The 22,113-nt window shown below is 45.4% G+C and overlaps 1 protein-coding gene across 1 annotated transcript in view; it reads right to left on the bottom strand.

The window, feature by feature from the left end:
- Positions 1–2,393: 2,393 nt before the first annotated feature.
- The window catches only part of LOC147614903 (flagellar radial spoke protein 3-like), a 32,817-nt gene continuing 13,097 nt past the window's right edge, over positions 2,394–22,113 (bottom strand). Inside the window, exons 4-9 of the mRNA XM_086780228.1 lie at positions 17,727–17,861; positions 16,853–16,996; positions 13,596–13,700; positions 13,367–13,456; positions 2,885–3,049; positions 2,394–2,656 (exon numbers count right to left, since the gene is read on the bottom strand). Coding sequence (XP_086636354.1) covers positions 2,639–2,656; positions 2,885–3,049; positions 13,367–13,456; positions 13,596–13,700; positions 16,853–16,996; positions 17,727–17,861 — 657 coding nt within the window. The 3' untranslated portion in view covers positions 2,394–2,638. The remainder of the gene's footprint in view (positions 2,657–2,884; positions 3,050–13,366; positions 13,457–13,595; positions 13,701–16,852; positions 16,997–17,726; positions 17,862–22,113) is intronic.

A 22,113-nucleotide genomic window follows, 5' to 3' on the forward strand; every position in this document is an offset into this window, starting at 1 on the left:
TTCTTCACTGCTGGAAGAGAAGCCATCTGTGAAAGAAGTTTTGAAAGCTTCAAAGCATAGAAGCTATGGAGGCTTCAAAACTATGAATGGAGATAGATCTATTATTGGTTGTGAAAGAAGCTATGAAAGCTCTGATACCAGTATTAGCTCACAATGGAGTTGAACTCACACACGCACAATGCTCAATGAAATGAATACGAGGGTGTAGAGTGTGAGAGAGAATGGATGGCTCAAAGGGGAGAGAGATGAAGCTCTCTACGAGTACAAAGCAAAAAGTACAAATGAGCCACAACCCTAAACAATGGATGTGGTTGCTTACATACTAGCTAACCCTAAGGTGTCGGTTTACACTTGAATGATCATGGAAAAAAACCCGATGGTACAAAAGTGCCCATGGCATCGATACATGGTGTCACTATAATACCACCATAAATATCTAACAAAAAATAGTATTGAAAGTATCTTGAAAATAATGAAAATTGTCAAGTTTCTGAGGTCATGGAGCACACTTAGCTCAACCATAGACAAGCTAAGTGCCCAAAGGCACGACACCATTGCAAAAAGCAATTTGCAACTTACTTTAAACAAGCACTATTTACTACATGGGTTAAACAAGCACTATTTGCTACATGGGTTATGTGGATTACCATTGGAGAGAGAGAGAGAGAGAGAGAGATTACAAATTTTACTAATTCAAATTTGACTTCAATCTAAAATAGAGCCATTTATGAGGTAAAAAAATAATCATATTGTTTGGAAAAAAACATTTTTTTCAAACCAAGAAAAAAGAAAAAAATATTACATAGCCAAAACTCTATGCATTAACTAGTTTCACACCTAATATTTGTCATCAATTTGAAGGCTTTGAATAGTTATTTTTTATCTTTGCTATGCAAGGTACCTAACGGGTGATAGTAGTCAAACATACATAGTAAGGAGGCAGTATATATATATACTAATACTCAACCTGCGCGTTGCTGCGGTATGTAAAAGACATTAAGAAGCAAAACGCAAGAATGGAAGCCGGAGTACAAAGGGTCAAATCAGAAATGGAAGCTGGAATACAAAGGGTCAAATTGATGGGATTTTTTCCTCTCTTTTTTAGAAATCCAAGATTTTTTTTTTCTCTCCTCTCCTTGTGCCTTGGTTGTCCATGGTTAATATGTAATAGATATATATAATTTTTAAACTGTATAAAACAAGTTTAAACTATCAATTGGAGCTTCTTGGTTTTTATTCATCGGTTTTTGGTAATACTGAACTTATTTCAAGACTTTTTGGAAGTGATTGTTTATGCATGCTCTACACTCAAACCTATGACCAAGTGGGATTTGAAAATGCAAGTGCATCTTTCTAGGGTATACAAGATGGAGTCAAAGGGTTGCAAACTCTATGATCTTGAGGAAAAGATGTGGTGAGCCTTGTTGTGTTCCTCTACAAACAAACCCCCATCAGAGGTAGAGGAGGCTGCTCCTTCTACTTTATCCAATAATGAGGAGATCATTACTTAGCAATCATAACCACCGGATGTGAACGCCCTCCCCACCCCCCCCCCCCCCCCCCCCCCCCGCCTCCCTCTTGCAAGGCAAAAGGGCTCTCTCTCTCTAGCTGTTCCATAAGAGATGGAATCTGAAGATGAAGATGAAGAAGACAGACTTGTTGAACCAAGGAGGGCATAACCAATGCCAAAAGGGGTCAAGCAACTCTTAGACAGTAAATTTCCACAAGCCTTTGCTGATGAGCCAACTGAAGTACACCGATTAAAGCGGACAGAGGAGCAAAAGATGGCTCAAGCTACATTGTCAACTATACACTTACGAAAAAGTTTACGAGGCCACATCTTAACAGGCAAAACAGTTTTAAAAAACATATATGCTAATTACACTTTGCGTGTTTCTCTTAAATGCTCGACATACCATTTTCATTTTAAAGGTAATAAGAATCTAAAGGCATATTAATGGCTTTAGAGGATTAGGTAAGTTAACCAATCTCACACATGGAGCTTTAGGCTTGCATACCATAAGGTTGTCTATAATATATACTTAATCTCGGACACAAGAGTTGGTGCTGTCAGGTGTAGGACATGCAGATAGCCAATTGGCAATCTAAGGTTTCAAAACCTTAGTGGTGTGGTGGCTGGTGGGCGCCTGAGAGAGAGAGAGAGAAAGAGAGAGAGAGAGTAATGGCAATCTAAGTGGTAGCTGGGCACCTAAGAGACAGAGTGGGCGGCTCGGTAAATGGAATGGGCAGGCCCAAGCACGAAACAAGAAGACGGTTTCATACTGGAAGGATAGGCACCCAGCTTTTGGCGGGTGGACATCATGATCATAGTGGTAGTTGAGCAAGAGAAATGCTTGGACATCTGTGAAAGGTGCACTTATTTACCAAGTGAAAATCTAAAACAATTCTAACTCTTTTTCACATCATCCACCTTTATATAAATTTTTGATGTATCTTTTTGCATGGCCTTTTATGGGTAGCAAACGTTTACAACTTTTATGCAAAAAATACAGGTTAAGTTGAGAAATCCTTTTAAAATGGTATACATATTATGAAATTTTATGGGTGTGAGTATGATATAAGCTCCTCTTTGCCAGTATAAAATAGATCTTGATGGCTGGTCTCTTGTATAGTGTCATTAAACAACATTCTCCACCTGAACAACATCGTTACATTAGACTAAAGCAAATTCAACATGACAACCCTTGGTCCAAATAGTAGCAGAAGCCATGACAAGCAACATTCTCCTTGGTGAGTTTTATATACATACATAGATAGCTATCTACTTACCTACCTATATACATGTATGTTTGCATGCGCGTACAACCTTATGCACAAAATTTAAATGGTGTAGAATGCTAGCTTTTGAAGTAGGGAAACATACCTTCTCATTGTTTGGTTGGAGTTGTACAATAATGTGGTTAACAACTCCTTGAACACTTGAGGCCCTCTCCTTATGATGTGTATAGACTTGCGAAACCATTCTATCTACAACTTTTTGAACACTTGAACATGTCCGCTGTTCATATGAGACAGCAGCTTGCTCAACCTATATCAAACATTATCAAAATGATTTGTTCCACATGTATAAAGTTACTACCCACATGCAATGCATAATCCCCCATGTGGGTATCTACCCTCACATAGTTACCCACACCTACACATGCATGCGAACAAAGAAAAGCTACAATTCTACAAACTCGAATGTCCCCAAACCTCTATTTAGTGGTAGATGGAAGATTTAGGATTTGTTCTTGCATGCGACCATCCTTTCAAAGAATGTCTATTGGGGGGCATTCAAGGAAGTCCTAGCTTACATAAAGAAGCGCCACATGGAAGAATGCATATTTGCAAATGCACACAAAAGGACTAGCTTACATGAAGAAGCGCACATGGAAGGATGCATATTTGCAAATGCATACAAAAGACCACAAACATGTCTACACACACACACGCACATGCACATGTACATATGCTTGCGCTTGGCGCTTGCGCTAGAGAGAGAGAAGAGAGAGAGATGAGAGAGAGAGAGAGAGAGAGAGAGAGAATATTATACTGATGTTTGCAAAAGGCCAAAATGACCTATGAGACCACATACATAACATAAAGATGCCATATGTTGAGCTAAATGTGGTGTAGCAAAAAGAAAAAAAAAAACCATTCAAAGAAAACATCCTACTTATCAGCCATTAGATTTGCAATACCAAGCATCAAGTACAATCACCTTTACTAAAGACCATATGGGTTTGGTTTCTCTTTTGCTTTTGGTTTGGGTTTACAATAATCCTCAATGAGAACTCTACCCTCATGATAGACAGCTCACTTGCCTTTTTTTTTTTTCCAGGAAAAAGATCCTTCAATTAGTTAAAGAAAAAACAGCCACAAAGGGCTAAGTACAACCACGACGGGCTAAAAACAAACTCGCCTCATATAAGGGCGGGAAACAAATGATCAAAGCGGAAGAGATGCTTCTCCTCCGACTGGCCGCTCTGTGAGGAGAAGGCTATCTCATAGAGGGGGAGGGGGGGTGGGGAGGGGAGGGGGAGGGAACAACCACACAGGTGGCCTGTAATGCCAAATGGGGTCACTGCCTCTATCTGTGAGGAAAGGGCCAAGCCTCCAAAGTCTCAAGAAGGCTTCCCGCCGCTTTAACAGGCGGTCAAAACCCCCCTACAGCTTCCCCCACTGACCACGGAGGGTGTGAATGATATCAAGCTATGTGCTAACTGCCTACGATCCTCCAGTCGGCCAGCACTAGACAGTCGGCCAGCATACAAGGGAAAGCCAGGGGCAGCAGAGCAGTCGTACAGCCCTTCACACCAAGGAAAAAATAGGGAAAGTGGGGAAAAATGAGAAAACACCTATATCGGGCGGGCACACCCACAACAGAGGCCCTGGTGTAAATATACAGACAGGAGATGACTGCTAACAGGTGCGCCCCTCAATAAGGTTATGCTCCTGGAGGAAAGAATGTCGATAGGTCCCCCTACCATAGTTCGTTGAAGCTCTCCTCTAAGGACGCCTCGTCTCTAAAAGCACTAAGGCCCCCCTAAATCCTAAATGTTCCATGAGACAATCCTCATATCAATCTCTGTGTGAGACGGAACTATCGGAACTGTCCTCCACTCGAAGAGTCTTCGGCGCGGGTTTAGACGGGGAATAGTCACAATCCGTGTCCGAGCACGAGAGTATGCATACTCCGTGCTCCATCGATCACAATGAAGATACTTGTAGAACGGGGGAGAGGTACTGCGATAGAGGTATGCATGAACACAAAAAGCAGCACCTCCAGGCTGGAGGTCACCATCTCCCCTTCCTGGTCTTTGTGGGCTGATCCAGCAAGCTCCATCCTGGCCAGAGGCCATAGATGAGTAAGAATGTTGGTGATCCAGAGGTCCTGAAGATGCTGCAATAGGTCAACTGCTTGGCCCTGAATGGTAGCGGTCACCGACTCTAGATCCCACTCTGTCCTCCCCGGCTTTGCGCTCAAGGGGAAAGAGAAGATTATTGCGCCATTCTCTGGCGTAGAGGGTCTGGAGTGGGGAAGACCACACATATCCGAATAGGGGCTACAGTCTCCTCAAACCTGTCTGTCCCTTCCGTCGGAAGACACCAGAAGAAACTATAATCCAAAGGCTGTCCCAAGATCCCGGGGGGTCCACCTGGAGACTCAAGTGGGAGAGCTCTCACCGGTGAGGCCACAATGGTCATCTCCACTGACTCTGAGAAACGATGAATCAGGCGACAAATGGAACTTGCCGACTGTCTCCTCTCCGGCGGATCAGGGGCTACAGGGGACCGACGGGAATGCTCTGGAGAGGCCCAAGGGGGAGGGGGGGGGGGGGGGATGGTGGGCATGGAAGAAGAGGAAGGGACAGATGGAGCAACTGCGGGTAGAGTCGGAGGCGAGGGGAGTGGGGAGGTAGAGAGGCTGGAGAGGGACGCTACTGAGAGGCATCCATTGGAGACGAAGGCTGTTGGGGGAGGCTCGACGGAGAGAGGGTGGGATCAACCGGCCCCACTGGGCACTGAGGGCCAAAAGAGGAGTCGCGACAAGGAATCAGCCACTAGATGGGGGGGGCGGAGGGGCCCTCTCTGTGGTTGGAGGGGGCCCGCCGTCTGCGGGCAGAGGTGTTGAGATAAGTGCTCGTAAGGATTCTCTATCAGAACCGAATCCTCCTGCATGCTGCCAGCTTGGCGAGCACAGCGACGATGCTCAGCTCTGGTGCTCGGTTGGCGACCTAGGCGGGGGCTCTCCGTGGTTGGAGGGGGCCCGCCATTTGCAGGCAGAGGTGTTGAGATAAGTGCTCGTAACGATTCTCTGTCAGAACCGAATCCTCCTGCATGCTGCCAGCCTGGCGAGCACAGCGACGATGCTCAGCTCTGGTGCCCTAGGCGGGGGCCAACCGTCCGCCACTCTCTGGTTGGTGGGTCCTCCATGGTCGGTATACCTAGTGCTCCATTGCTTGGGAACCTGCTCCTCCCTCGGCCCCTTGGTGCAAATCTGAGCGGGAAGTAGGAGGGGAACCACCGGAGGCGGTCTCCTAGACTGACGCCGAGGGCCAGCTCTGGCCAAATGACCCATCTGCCTGCAAAAGAAGCATTGGCCTAGAAGGCCAGAATACTTCACTCTCTGTATAATGGGGTCGCCCCGAAGGCTGGGAATAGATATCATGTGAGGCACAGAATCTGACGAGGCAACACAGATGCGGAGAGATGGAATCCTGGAATGCTACAATCGTAGCGAGAAGCTGCAGGTCCGCTTCAGAAAACGAAAGGCAGGTAACGGCGGCCTCGATCGCATAGTTGCAAAAAAAACGCGTTTCAAACTTTAGGCTACTCGTTTGAAACGTGCAAACGTTTCAAACGTTTGAAACGCGTTTTTTTGCTGGGCCAGTTTTTTTTTATGATAGAAAACGTACGATGCAGTATCTCCTGGCATTTCAGTTTTGAAAGTGACGCTTGAAAGAGACGTTTCCAGCCTTTGAAGTCTTCCAGGTTTGCTTGCACCCCTACCTACGCACCAGTCCTTCTCCCCCGGCCCCTACGCACCGTAGGTAACAGGTTTGTACTAACCCTAAATCCTGATTTTTTCTGATTTTGGACCAAATTTCAGATTTGAAATTTGGGCATTTTTTGCCAGGTTGCCTACATTGGTGCATGCACACCTTGCCTACGCACCAAGCCTACTCCTCCGGCCCCTACGCACCCTGCTTCTCAGGTTTTTAATAACCCTAAATGCTGATTTTTTCTGATTTTGGACCAAATTTCAGATTTGAAATTTGGGCATTTCTTGCCAGGTTGCCCAAATTTCTTCATTCATTCATCATGCCTCGGGCTAAGGATGCCATGTGGAACCACGTAACTCCTGTGAGCAGATATGGGGGTTCAGGCACAGAAAGGTGGAAATGCAATTTTTGTGCCAAAGTGTCAGGTGGGTCTATTATTAGGGTAAAGGCCCATTTTACAGGAGTAAGAGGGGAAGGCATTGGCCCTTGCAGTCAAGTACCAAGAGAGGTTGTAGCGTCTCTTCAGCAATGGAAGAGAGAACATGAAGCAGCAAAGGGAATTCAGCCTGAAGACTGCCATGTATCATGTATGATGTATCATGATTCATGTTACATGTATGATCATTGTATGATGTAAATTGTAATCATGTATGATGTATTAAGAATCAGGATTCAGTATGAAATTTGAATCATGGATTCATCATTCATGATGTATCATGATTCATGTATATGAAAGTTGAATGTAGATTTTAGCATTAAACTGTACCAAACATAAATTTATGGACACCCCCCTAAAAAAAACCTGGAAAAAACACCTGAAAAAAAATTTGAAAAAAACTTTTAAAAAACTTTTGGAAATTTGTTTGAAACGTTTTTGAAACGTTTCAAACACGTTTCAAAAACGCGTTTCAAAAAACGTGTGGCAACTATGCTCGATCGAGGGAGACGGAGCGCTGCCATGGAGTCCACCTGGGGGCGAAGACCAGAAGTGACTGAAACTTGTCGAAAATAGAGAAATAGCCCACAAGTTGAGGGTGCTGCCGACGACGACGAAGGAAGAAAGGGGGGCAACAAGACAAGAGGCACGAGCGGGGGGGGGGGGGGGGGGGGGGGGGGGGGGGTTGCTGACGCGAGCAAAGAAGAAGGGATGAAGGGAAGAAAAAGGGAGGGGCGCACGAAGGCAGAGGGAGCAAGTGGCGCTGGCAAGCAGGACAAAGAGGGGGGAGGCGGTGTTGGTGGGCAGGAGCAAGGGGGCGCATGCGGGAGGGGGGGCACTGACGTGAGCAGGGGGGCGAAGGCGGGGGCAGGGGGAGAGAGGTTGTCACCAATTGGCCGACCATTTGGTCCATGTGTCTTGTTCACTTAAGGCCAGGCCAGTGTCTCATGTGAAGGGGCCAGTATTTTGCATAACATGGACGGGAGCCAGACTGGTGCCACTCGTGTATGACCTGGACTCTGTTCTATCCATGGGATTGTCACGCCATGGAAGAGCCACTATTTGTGCCGTGTCTTGCCTATGGGACTGTCACTCCATAGGGAGGCTTGTGCTTGGATCTGTGTCTTACCTATGGGACTGTCACTCCATAGGAAGACCGGGATTTATACTTTCTGTCGTGCCATCACTGTGCCCGACAAGAATGTTTATGTCCATGACATTGTTTGCACATGCATTCATGTTTGCATGTCTGGAACTGTTTTCGCATGACTTGTATTCTTGTGTTTGCCTGCTTGACGTGCCCCTTACTGAGCAGGGACGCCCTGCCAGTGAGTCGTAAAGTTTGCTCTATCTTCTGACGAGTTTTGTTGCGTGTGAACAGGTGGTAAGTGTATTGCATTTGTTTATTTTATAGCCTTATTTTTTTTTATAAGGTTGCAGGTTCACACTCATTAATGACTGGGCGGCCTTCTCAATATTTTATGGTGCCCTTTGTAGGGTGGGCACCCACACATGGGCCATGGTGGGGAGGGAAGCCCTCCCTTAATCGTGTGTGTGGGGGTGGGTGCATAGCCACTTACCCACCCCCCCTTGGGAACCTTCGAACTGGCCGCTCCCATGCAAAGGGTGGGCCGGCCAGCTGTTCGAGGGGTGCCCCCACCATTGCTTGGCGCCTCTCTCTTGCTTGCGGACAAGCAGGCTACACACAGGCAACGCCTTCTTTCCCACAAGCGGGCAGCTATAGGTGACTCACTTGCATTTCATGCTATCGGACAGCTGCAGGCGACCTTCTCTCTTGCACACAAGTGGGCAGCTGCAGGCGACCTTCTCTTGCCCACAAGCGGGCTGCACCCAGGCGCCTCCTTCTCTTGCCCACAAGCAAGCTGCACACAGGCATCTTCCTCTCCCACAAACGCGCAGCTACAGGCGTCCCTCTCTACCACGCAAGCGACTGCAGCTGGTTCTCTCTCTCTCTCTCTCTCTCTCTCTCTCTCTCTCTCTCTCTCTCTCTCTCTTGCGGGCGGCCAGCAATAGCAGCAATTGGGCCATCTCCTCTCATGCATGGGTGCCCAGCTCTATTGGAGGCCATATTCATTGTTTTACAAGGTACATTGATTGAGATTCAAGCGAAGGTCTTTGGTGTAAATCTTTCGAGGGATATTCACTGCTGCTAACACCCGTTCGGTGCCGGGTAGTCCAAGCTTTTGGAGAACCACGGTCTGTGGGTGCCGAGATCGGGAGAGCCAGGCGTTAGTATGGGAGCACCTGCTTGTGCGTGGTCCTAGAACACCAGTGGGGCACTCTCTGCGGATTCTAGTTAAGGCACGAGACCGTAGAGACTAGACTTCTTCAAGTGGTTCGCTCTACTTCGAACGTCTACTTCAAGACTATTGTTTGGTAACTGTATTCATTTCAGTTGTACATGGACATCATCTGGTTCATCGAACCCATGGAACATTGTACCCCTTAAATACTCCCAATAATATATTATATATATTGGGGGGGGTCAGCCCGTTCTGGCCCCAGTGCTGGTGTCCATTGATCTTTATTTCATTTCAGTTTTTCAGTTGTTATTGAGTTGTCCATTCATATTGTGATCTTTAAGTTGTGCTATTACGCGTCCAATGCAGTCTACTCCCACTTGACGGGATCGGTTTCATTGGTACCAGAGCACGGTCATTTCCCTCTTCTTAGTAGGGAAACGAACCTGTGTTTTGGACACCCCACATCTAGCACACTTGACACAATGGACAGCCAAGCAACCCTTTGGAAGTGCCTAATTCGAGGGGCCCATCAAGTGCCTCACGTGATTCTGATGCTTTGCAGGGAAGGCACAAGTCCCTTGAGAGGGTGAATGATAGTGATTTGAGGGGACAATCGTCTCATGGAAAGACAGTTATGCAAGAAGAGGAGCCTAATGCATTGAGGACTAAATTGGAGCATATGAGAAAGCTTTTGCAGGCAAAAGAGCAAGAGCTGAAATTCTTGCATAAAGATCCCCATGTACAAAGTGCCATTGAAGCAAGGAAAGCCGAAGCAATGGTGGATATGACTGCCGAAGCAATGGTGGATATGACTTTTGAGTCTATGGCACGAGAAGTGGGCAAGAAGCCAAGGGAGTTGGCACTCTCCTACCTCCTCCGCAAAGGTGATATCAAAGAGGGGGAAGATGGAGAGCTGAAATTCAGAAATCCACCTCGCTTGAAGCATGGAGATCCCGCATCTCAAAGGTTGAGGTCATTTATGCAAAGGGAAGAGGTGACAACCACCTCTCGTCATGCATCTTCTCCACAAGGCACAAAGGGTGACAGGTATATGTATGCTAGTGCTCGTGGAGGGCATGATGGTCACATATATTCAAGGCATGTATCCCATGGAGGGGGTGACAGGTCTGCAAATAGAAGAGCTTTGCCTACTGAGTTGTCTCATGGAGAGACATTGCCTTATGCAGGGAGGTCACATGCATTTGATTTTCAGGTTCATGGAGCACATGCCACCGTGCTTCATGAAACCTCCATGATGGCCTATGGAGCCCATGCAGATAGGGCTGCCTCGTTGGATAAGGGAAAAAGAAAAAGAGAAGACCATGAGCCTCATGCTAGAAAGCTCAAGGAATTCAAAGCAGGTGACAAGTCCGTTAAGTTTGATGTTTTTCAGGGAGAGCATGATGCTTCCAAGGTGTTAGCATTTGTGGCATAGTTTGATATTGCTTTTAGTGATGAGGACTTCACTGAGAAGTCTAAAGTACGCCATGCTAGCATGTTCTTGAAGAGGACAGCTGCTCATTGGTGGATCACTGAAAAGACCACCAAAGACCCCATTTGCACTTGGAAAGAATTTAAGGACAGATTTTATGCCCAATTCTTGCCACCTAATGCGGAGCAAACTCTCACCCAAAAGTGGGATAGACTTCAGCAAAAAGATAATGAAAGTGTGCAGCAGTATGTCAATAAGTTTTGGAAAGTATTGCTTGAGGTAACTCCCTTTATGCAAATCACTGAGGATAAAAGAAAGAGGAAGTTTCGCTCCGGATTGTAACCAGCTTATCGTTCGGGCATTGAATTGCACCCGAAACACACTTTGCAACAGCTTATAGCCTTTGCTCTTGCTACGGAGCAATTGGTGCTCAAAATTAAGCAATCAAGGATGAGGCCGGTCAGCCACTTGATGCATCTGGTTACATGCAGTGGTTAAGTTGGGAGAGATGTGCATACACAGTTTTTGCTTGGAAGACCTTTAAGAGTCTTTTGGAGGATCAGAGAGCTGCATCCATTCAGCATCTTAGGGGCTCTCGCATATGTATTGATCAAATTGATGCAGCTATTCCGCATGAGTGGTTCTCTGGAACCTTTCATGGAGACTATCATCTGAGTTGGCTGGGAGTCTTTTCGAGGATAGGCGTACCTCTGCAGGTCATTGCTCTCCCAGGCCAAGAGGATTCAGATTGCATCATCTACTCTATCATGCCTGGAGGGAGATTGAGGAGATGTAGCAAGGAGGGGATCATCCCAGATACTAGGCTTAGTCCAGTGAGGATTGTTGGTCGTTTGGGAAAGCATTGGTTCATCGACCCTTCTCCTCAAATAGTGACTCATGGCTCTTGGTGTTGTGGCTATATGGTGGTAGTCCTATCAGATATCTTCAATGGGATCTAGGAGAGTGGGAGTGGATTGATGCTTTCGATCCATTGAAAAGCCTTCCCTTTTTCAATTTCACGATCGGAATGCCAGGCTTCTCCTCACTCGACAGATGCATAGGATCCCTACTCTCAGGCCTCATTGGGAGAGTTATGATATCTCTCCAGTGATACAACGCAAATATTGGCATAGGCTTTGGCCTTCATACAGAAGGGGCCAGATCTCTCATTTCTTTTGGTTATTTTCACATGGTGGTCTCCCCACCAATCAGTGGAGATCGGTTTTCAGTGTAGCACCTATCTACCCTAGATGTGCGGCAGATTCTAAGATCGTACAGCATTGTTTATGGGGATGCAGCATTGCAAAGCAGATTTGGGTTTCTATAGCCCAACTTATGGGCAAATCGAGTGGCCGTGCCATGCATGTGACTTGGGGGCAGTTGCTTTGCTCTCCCAGTCCGGTCCGCAAGTTTTTCACGAGGGCAATGGTACACACTCTGCTATTTTCATTCGTAAAGGTATTGCCCACCATGGTTTACTGCAAGATGTCCCTCACTCTGATTATACAACCCTCAGACAGAGAATTGACACCAGTTGGGAGATTGTTTCCAGTATTACAGCAAGGCAAATCTAGAGAGCTAGATGCACGGAGGCTATTGAGGGTGTCCAGATTTTTGGGTCTCAGTGCATTAGTACTCTATGGGGTGACATCATCCATACTCTCATGGCTACTTGGGCTCGTATTCAAGGGTCCTCTCGTTCTTCTCATGCAAAGCGCGTTATATTTGTGAGGGAGCGGGACCATGGCATTTTCTTTGCTTCTAGTCCCACAGGTCTCTCATGGCATCATGATGCTCCTCAGTGGTTGAAATCACCTTACATATTGTGGTGATTCTATTCTTTTTCGGCTTACAGCCGTGATTTTTGTATGTCTTTTTCATGCTTATAAGAAGCCTCTCTTTCTTGAAAAAAAGAAAAAAATAAATACTCATAATAGTTAAAGGTATGTAAATACAAGTGTACCCAAAAGTTGGTATATATTTTAACCTCCTATACATCTACAAAATGTTTACATTTGTATGCCCCAAAAACAAGGCGTACCCAAAAGTTGGTATATATTTTTATAATATAACCTCCTATACATCTACAGAATGTGTACTTTTGTATACCCCCAAAAACAAGGTTTAGCAACCCTGCATGGTGAAAGTTACTATATGGTCCTCTATTCTGGTTCTCTATGTGGTCTCCAAGGAGGAGACTGTATGGCATCTCTTCTGTGGATCATTTGTGAGATGTTACAGCTGCCTAAAGATGAAGCAACAGATGAATGGTCATCCCTGGACCCTCCATAGAGCACCTGGTGGCGGAAGGGATAGATTGAGGTAAATGAAGAAAAATCTCACAGATGCCCTTCAGAATTTTGCAAATGTCATGGATCGGGGACACAAACTAGTGGCAGTTGAGATCACCTTGGACAGTTTTTTTGGTGGGGTTGTCAGTGCTGCAGGGAGGCCAATGTTAAACAAAGCTCGAGTTGTGCACAGGCTACTAGATAATGTGATGAGTTCATTTTTTTTTTGGGTATGCTGCACTGCGGTCAATATGTAATCAAACCAGGTCTTTTCCTTTGACAAACTAATATAGGGGTTTTTTAATAGATTTTTTTTTATAAAAAACACTATATGATAGTGACCCTGAGCGACCAAGTATCATTTGGGGGTCTCCCTTTCAGTGAGATATCACAGGCAATCATTTAAAGATAGAGTTATATTGAGATCATCTTACCATGTGTTTTAGGGTGCATCGTGCAATATTGATATTTGACATCTCTTTATCTATGTCGCTCATCAAGAATGGAAGATATAGTTCCTCCACCTATCAATCAAAATTGAAAATCTTTACCATCCACACGTGGTTGAATACTCATCTACATACCATTGCCTTATAACCTCTCATAAACTAGCTGGAAAACCACAAAAAAAAGACTAAGAAGATCCAAGAACAAAATGCCTACCTCTCGTTCAACTGGATCATAGAAATAGTTAAGTTTTTGAAGAGTGCGGAAGATCGAATCTGTCATGTTTTTAAGGTAGCTTCTTACATACATTTGTACCTCAGTCTGCACAGTAGTGAAGTGGTATAATAAGTTAGAAAATCAAGAATACAAAATGATTATATGCTGATTAAGAATGTCAACCTTGTTATCAATAGAAAAGTTTCTCTCAAATTATTTTCTTGTCAACGGAAGTGTACTCAGCAACCAACAGAAGACAATGTTCAAGGCAGGTTCCATGCTACCTTGCCTCTTGGAAGTGGGTGCAAGTATCATAGAAAAAGAGCATCAATCCACATTTCAAGATAAACATTCTGCCCTTATTAAGGGGGAAGAATCAGAGCTTCTCAGACACCTTGGCAGAAACATTCTGCCCTTCTTAAGGGGGAAGAATCAGACCTTCTCAGACACCTTAGCAGAAACATTTATGCTGCCATCATCACCTGACATTATTTGGCAAATCACCAAGAATACTAGACAGTGCTCCAGCAAAAAAGCTTCTTATGGATGCTAAGTAAGAAGTAAATTCCTGTCATTTGTATGACCAATATATCCCTACCCAGTCACCAAAATAAATGACCATGATGTGTTTGGGCACTCGATTGGAGGGGTAGATTCTTGTCAATTAATGCGGGTCCTTGAAGCAAGGCAAAACATCTCTATGCAAACTTGAAAGGACAGATTCTATGTCATCTAGTTGCAAACTAGTGTTCATGCGCTCCTTGTAGAAGTAGAGGGCTGCAGTTCAAACCGCCTACCCCCTCCCTCCCACTTTCCAAACCATAGCTTCCACCTTTCTCTGTGGAAGATCTACTTAGGGAAAATAAGATGGCAGTGACCCTCATCTCCAGATTATGCCTCAGTGCACTACTGGAGCAGCTCGATGGTACGCTATCCAATTCTAGTAGTGGACGGTATGGTGGGTTTCCACTACAGGGTCACGCGTTGCTAGTTACATGGGTATCAGCCGCACCAACCCCTCCCTACCGGAGTCCCCACCTCACTGTGGAGATTCATGGTACCCACTTTCCGAGGCAATTGTTGATGGTGGCTCTGGGGTAAACGTAATGCCATCACACTCGGTAAACGTAATGCCATCACACTCCATGCAATAGGTCTGAAGGTAACAAGACCATCCAACTTTTGTGTTCGAATGGCCGACCAATGGGAGGTGACCCCCATTGGCCTAGTGGAAGGTGTACCTGTAGTAATCTAGGGGATCCCATTCTTTCTTGACTTTGTGGTGATCCGGCTCCCTAAAGTCAGAGGGACCTACTCATTACTCATTGGTCGACCATGGTTTACTGCACAACATGGGTTCTAACCGTTTGTGGATTCCCTATGAGCATGGTTCATAGGAGCTAAAACTGGAGGAAGGTATGGCCTATGCTTGAAAAAGGCCTTGTCCCATTGTTGCTATTCCAAGAATTCGATTTTGAGATTCTCCTTTGCCCGGGCAAACATCACGTCATAGCGGACCACCTCTCCCACATCAACACTGGGGAGCCTACCAACAGCTATTGATGATGACCTTCCTGACAATGTCTTTTTTTAAGTTGATGCCGTCCTAGATTGGTATGGGGATGTTCTTGCCTTGCTTTCCACAGGTTTCCAATCCCAAAGACAAGCAGCGGCTTTTGGTGAAGAGCCAACCCTTCCAAATCAAGATGCCCACTCCGGTCCTAGTGGTGGTCACTATCGAGGACACATCTCGGGCGCCCTCTTGTTCCAACACGGCTTGTGGTGGCCGACAATGTTCAAAGATTCAATTCAATTCGCCAAATCTTGTGACACTTGCCAACGGTGCGGGCCCAAACCCACCCACCAATCTCACCGGTCTCTCCACTCGCATGGTCTCCATTCGAGAAGTGGGCCATTAATTTTGTGGGGCCCATCAATCTTGTGGCACACTCAAGGCAGTGCAAATACAGTCTCGTCGCCACAGATTACACGACCAAGTGGGCGGAAGCCCAAGCCACCAAGGATTGCATTGCTTACACAATTGCTCGATTCTTATATGAGCACATCTTTGTCCACTTTGGCTGCCCCTTGGAAATATATATACCTAGATGAATCCAGGAACATGCCCAAATTCTCCTTTTAGGAACGTGCATGTTATATACTCATGGTAGTCAACCCACAAGACTGTAACTATCAACTCCATTATGCATAGTATGGACTAGATACTACGACATCTCCACTAACGTCATCACTGCCCAATAGTGGGTGTAGAACTCTGTATCAAGATATGCTCACACACACACACACACACACATAAGAGCATATATTCACACAAAGCCCTTCGTACTGAGTTTTTGTCAAACCTCCGGAGATGCAGGGCAGACTCAGCCATAATGAAGCCTAGCACTAAGGGAAGTAGCAAATAGAAAGAATTAGTACAGAAAATAAGTAGTTGATTGGGCAAATGCACCACTAAAGATAGAAAGAATAAGCACAATATCAACTGGCCGCAACTCGGACGAAAACTTCACAATGTGAAATCTGCATGTCCGCTAATACAATTGAATTATATACCTAGATGAATCCAAGAACATGCCCCTTGGAAATCACCAGTGAGACAGAGGCTCCCACTTTGTCAACGAAGTCATCACCACTTTACTGAGCGAGTATAAGATCTTCCATTGGAGTCATGTGCTTATTACCCCCGGGCTAATGGGCAGGCTGAAAGCACTACCGAAGTACTCCGCAAGATGTGCTATCAACATCCAAGTCACTGGTCAGAGGCTCTCCCCGGCACTTTGTGGGCTTACAAAACCACCTTCAAAGCCACCACACGACACAGTCCCTTTCAGTGGTTCATGGTCTGGAGACGTATGGGTCGTATCGGGTAGGGACTGCCCACCAGGATGATACTGCTCATGGTGCCTCTGCTCTCCGTCTGACAATCTTGGACGAAACCCAAGCATTGGCAAACCAGGCTTCGTGAATTAAGTCACAATTTCATAATTTAATAGCCATGCCAGGCTCCAGATTGGAGCTAGCTTTGCGTACTTAGATAAGATCTATTGCTTAACATAGGCAAGTAAGGATTAATTTAATTGGAACTTGTGTGTGTGTGTGTGGAATTGCTACAATATTTAGGAAAAGATGTAAATGATTCCCATAACAATGTTTCAACATGGAAAATTTCATCAGATGTATGATTACAATTTAGATGGACTAAAAGGCAGGTATGAGTTTGAGAAGAATAAATGAACCTTTTCTTTGACTTTCTGCTCTTCATCTAGCCTCTTCTTTTCTTGCTGGATGCGCTTCTTCTTCTCCTCTATTATTCTTCTCTCTGCAGCCTCCATTCGCTGAGTTGCAACAAGCTCTGCAGCCCGAATTTGCTCAAAGTGTTCCTAAAACACATCCAATAAATATCTTTTACAGCTAGCACACAGCATCCCATACAAAACTGCTCTGGTAAACCTTTTACTTGAAGTGAAATCTTCAAGTACTTCACTGGCAGCAGGCATGCACACGCAAATGCCTGACAGGATGCCGATAACTAGATATACAATCTCCATCTCTCAAAAGAAAGGTATCTGAACAGGATGACTTTGACCAAAAAAAGAAAATTGATGAAGAACAATCAACTGAATCCATTTTTTCCCCTCAAAAAGATATCCTTCCACCATCAAAAAAGGGTGTATATCTCAGAAAAAGTTATGAGCCCTTAGGTACTGTGTCAATGGCTAAAGTCACTATTTACGGGATTTACATGAGGCATTTATCAATACTGGAGGGTTGAGTGAGAGAGAGGGAGCTGGGCGATGGGGAAGGCAATAGGCGCAAAGACGGGGAAGCTCCAGCGCTTGTTAGACACAACACCTGTGTTTACATGAAGTTGGTTTTGAAAGGACGTCGAATATGGGTGTGGAGCAAAAGAAAGTAGGAAAAGTGTTAAGAAAATAGGGCGTAAGAAATTCCAAACCCATGCAATATTACAAAAATAATAGAAAAATAGACACAAAAGGGTTTAAAAACTTTCATAATATGAGGTTTTATATCTTTTGTTAGGCTGCAAAGCAAGCATCTCTCTTTGGAAAGGGTTGTAGCATAAGTAGTTACATTTGCAAAAGCAAATACCTGGTATGCATGAAGATTAGCAAGTTGCTTTTCTTCCATGACCTCCATGACTGATTGCTCCAAGGTTCTTCCTACCAAGACTTCTAGCATGGGTTCCACCTCCTCATCGAAATTGAAAAGGTCTCCTTCCTCTATCTGAAAGAGAAAGAAGAGAAAACATTGTGACAGATAATTGAAAGTCATAAGCCACCCAGTGTATCTTAAACATGCTCTTGTTATTACAAAGGAGGGCATGTGACAATTGATGAGAAATAAGAGGCATTATACAAGAGAAGAAGTAATACAATACTATCTCTCTCTCACCTCCCCCGACCCACTTCCACCACCCTCTTTACCATAAACAAAGTTACTAAGAACATACATAAGCTGCAGCATGGAAAGGCCAAGGACCACAAGGACTCATTAGCTGAGTATATCACTAGTGTTTGTGACACTCTCACTCATGGAAAGGCCAAGGACCACAAGGACGTACTAGCTGAGCATATCACTCGTGTTTGTGACACTCTCGCCCCCTTCCTAGCTCATATGTTTAACAAAGCCCTTTGGCAAAGTTTTCCACCCTCATGGTCTAGTAATACCATTGTGCCAATCCATAAGGCCGGGGACCCATATTATATCCAAATAACTACTGCACCATCACAATTGGCCACACATTGGGCACGGATCAGTGTTAAGAGTCAAGATCAGCGCCTTTGCAAAGAGACATGGGCACAGAGCTGGGGACAAGCACGTTTCCGAAGGACCTATTCCACCTTGGATCATAATTGTACATTGAGAGCCATCATGAAGAGGCCTGGTCAAAGGGGCAGAAGGTCTATTGCTGCTTTGTGGACTTCCACAAGTCCTGTACCCAGAGCGCGTCTTTTTAGACGCCTTTGAAGAGTTGGCCCTTCCAGTGGAGATGATATGGGGAGTCATGACATTGTATGAGTTGGTGAGTCCAAGCACCAGGAGACATGTCATCACTAGCACCATAGGGTGAAGCAGGGATGTCCTCTCTCTCCAACACTGTTTGGCCCCTACATAGATGAGATCTCCGACTTATTGACAGACTTAGTGGGCCGGTCTCCAAGGGTGATGGTAACCAGCCGCTTTGCTGATGTGGAAGACAATGCATGTGTTGATATGGAGTTTGGTCAAGAGAGTTTGGACGAGGTTGAATATGCTGAGCAAGGTGAGGAGAGCTTTAGGGAGATGCCTCAGGTTTTGAAGCTGGAGATACTGGAAAGCAACGATGGAGCGATAGAAGAGTCTGAGAGTTATGTGAGTGAGGGCGTGGCTGACAGTTGTGGTTTGGGTTTTCCTTCTTTGTCTGATGATGATGATCTACTTTTATTGGATATTTTCGGAGATAGTTTCTTTGAGACCGAGAGTGTGAAGGGTGTTTGCGCGGAGTTTGCTGAGCCCGAGGATGTGAATGACATGGTGATTGACTCATATGGGCCATTTTTAGTGTATAAGGATGATGCTAGGGATTTTGTGGTGAATGAAGAGTTTGCAGATAAGCTTCATGATGGATTGACAAGTGTGGTTGCATTAGAGAGCATGAAGGGTTTGTTTTTGATGGATTGACAAGTGTGGTTGCATTAGAGAGCATGAAGGGTTTGTTTTTGTTGGATAGTGGTGATGTATGCAGTGGTGTTAGTAGTGTGAGTATCTTTGAGGATTTGGAGGAACAAAAGGAGCAGAAGATGGGCCATGATGAAGAGGAGGGTATGGGTGATTTTTTTCACAAGTGTGTGCCACAATTTGGGTAGAGGATGCCATTTGACCCTGGGGGGTGGGCTGCAACAAAGTTTTTGTATACACGGTGGATAGTTGTTTTTATGATGGCCTTTTGGCATTTGGTCTTGGAAAGGTGGAGAGGTTGTTTGCCAAGGAGGAGAGTTGCGGCAAATAAAGATATGAAAACATAAATGTTTTCATGTAGGGGGTGGGCTAATATGTGGGGAATCTCGAGCCATCCTAAGCACAATGTAAAGGTAAATTTAGTGTGTATATCATGGTGTGGTGTGAATCCTAGATGGCAAAAATGGCAACATGGCAGCCAGGTGAAAAACGCAGGTGCGCTAATGAAAATAGAAGGGTGTATGGCGACACAAGGAAGCTGGACAGCAGTGTGTTTCCAAAAGAAACGAGGGCGGTGACGCAGGTTCAAGGAGAGCAATTGAGGTCTTTTTCGAGGACGCTCCCAGAGCAGTTGTTCGGGTTACCACAAGAGTGAGTGGAGAGCGCAATTTGCAGTAGAGTGGGCTCCTGCAGGTTGAATTGGTTTTGCTTAAGACTGGAGGACTGGAGATCTTGCCTATGTTGATGATCACGGAGGACAACGCAATGTAAGAGGGCTTGTTTGTGCCAGAGCGGAGGGAAAGTGAAAGACAAGAGAATTGGCCAAGAGATGTGTCTCTGGTTTCTCTGGATAACCCCTCTGTTAGATACTTGGTCCAAATCGTTTTCTTCTCAACTGTTGCTACTTTTTGTTGGGCCGGGTGCCGAATCCTGTGGAGTTGTTCCTTGGTTTATCTATGGAGGATCCCAGAAATATTCTGTGTTTTCTTCTTTTTTCTTCTAAACCCTAGTCTTAGGGATGTTGAGACTGTCTTTTTGTTTCAGTAAAGAATATAAGGTTTTGAGCTTGAGCTCTGAGTGATTGGATGAGTTTTAGTCTTGTGATGCTATATTTCTGTTGTATTGAGCGAGATGATGGAGGAGGATCCCCTGTAAGAGAAAATCTGTTGTCTACTATGTTAGAACTGATTCTGAGTCAGAATCAGAAGAGAAAGTATACAGAGTCGATTTTTTGTCAGCTGTCAGCTAGGGTGTAGAGATCTTGGTTTGGCTTGTATGTGTGGGTGAGAAGAGCTTGTGAGCTTGGTCTGACAGTCTGGAGACTTTCAGCAGTTAGCAATCAGAAAGACTAGTGAGATCAAGGTGTTTCTGTGGCAGCTGTGAGTCAGCTGCAGTCAGGAGAGTTAATTGTGGTGGGTTCTGATAGAGTTTAAGTGTTTTGAGGGTTTAGAGGTGTCAGAGGACACTAGAGGAAGAATTATGGGACTTCTAAGTCGGTTTACACTATTTCTGTAAATTGGGTCTGGGTCAGTCAAGTCTAGACAGAAGCGTGTGAGCTGAGGGCAACTGATTTATCCAGAGAGAGGCTATAAGGGTCAGATCTTGAGTTTAGATGATGTAGGAGGAAGGTTGGAGAGCCTGGAGGACATTTCTTGACTGTGGGTAAAGGGGAGGATTTCTGCGTGAGATTTCAATTAGTTCTATGTCAGCCGGAGCTATTTAGGTCAGCTGATGATCAGAGAAGGGTTGACTGTGCTGGGAGAAGTGAAGATCAGGATTGTAGGAACCATGGGTGGATGTGAGGAGACGATTACAGGAATCAGGTGAGTTTGTTTGTGGTGGACAAGATGTCCAACTGGGTCTGAAGGTCAGAAGGGAATCAGCCAAGGGGTGCTGACAAGTGTAGTGAGGCTCTGGAGCAAGTCTTTGAGGTTTGCTAACAATGGAGGACAATCTGTGAGCCTGGCATCCGGATGGTTTTCTGACTGGGGTGAGCAGTCTGCTTCTGAATCAGGTTACAAGTGAGAATCTACGCAATTCTGCATCAGCTGAGAGAGAATTTGGTCAGTTGGAGGTCAGCTGTGGTAGGAGAGGCTAATAGGTGGACCGTCAGAGCTTATGGAGGTCTATGCTGACTAGGGAGGATAGCTGGAGGAGGCAGTTGGAGCTGAAAGGGAGGTTGAGAGGGTGTAAGAGTGTCCAAGTGAGTCAGCTGGAGGTGAAAGGACAGGTGCAAGTCTGGTAGGAGCCCTTGGAGCATCCCCTAGTTTTGATCCCATTACTTTTCTTCCTTGTGTGCCTGGTGGTGGTGTATAGAGGCCATCACCCAGAGACCACACACCGTCCATTCAGTCGAGGGGCTTGAAAGACATTTGGATGCCTTATAGGACTTTCACACTCAACGGGACCTCACTGTTAACCTTGGTTAAAAAAACCAAGATAATGTTCTTCAATACCTTCCGCTCCTTCACATCCACATTGAGTTTCACATATAGAGGGGATCCTGTGGAGATTGTCTCATCCTATGTCTACCTTGGTGTCACTTTCAATGGCCCACGCTTCACCATTCTTCCCGCAACACATGCCAAAGTGACACAGGGATATGCAGCCTTGAGTTTACTTGAGCGGCAATGCTTCCAGACACATTTCCAGGAGCCCAGGACAAAGGGTTGGCTTTTTGACACCCTCGTCATACCAGCCTTGAAGTATGGAGAAGCCTTCTAGGTGGGGGCAAGATTTAACCGATGAGGATTGGCGGCAAGTTGAGAGGCCCCAGGTCAGAATGCTCTCTCGTATGATCCGTAGCAAACCACCACGA

Source organism: Cibotium barometz, chromosome 41, assembly GCF_041138505.1.
Source record: "Cibotium barometz isolate CiBa-2024 chromosome 41, ASM4113850v1, whole genome shotgun sequence".
Lineage (NCBI taxonomy): Eukaryota > Viridiplantae > Streptophyta > Polypodiopsida > Cyatheales > Cibotiaceae > Cibotium > Cibotium barometz.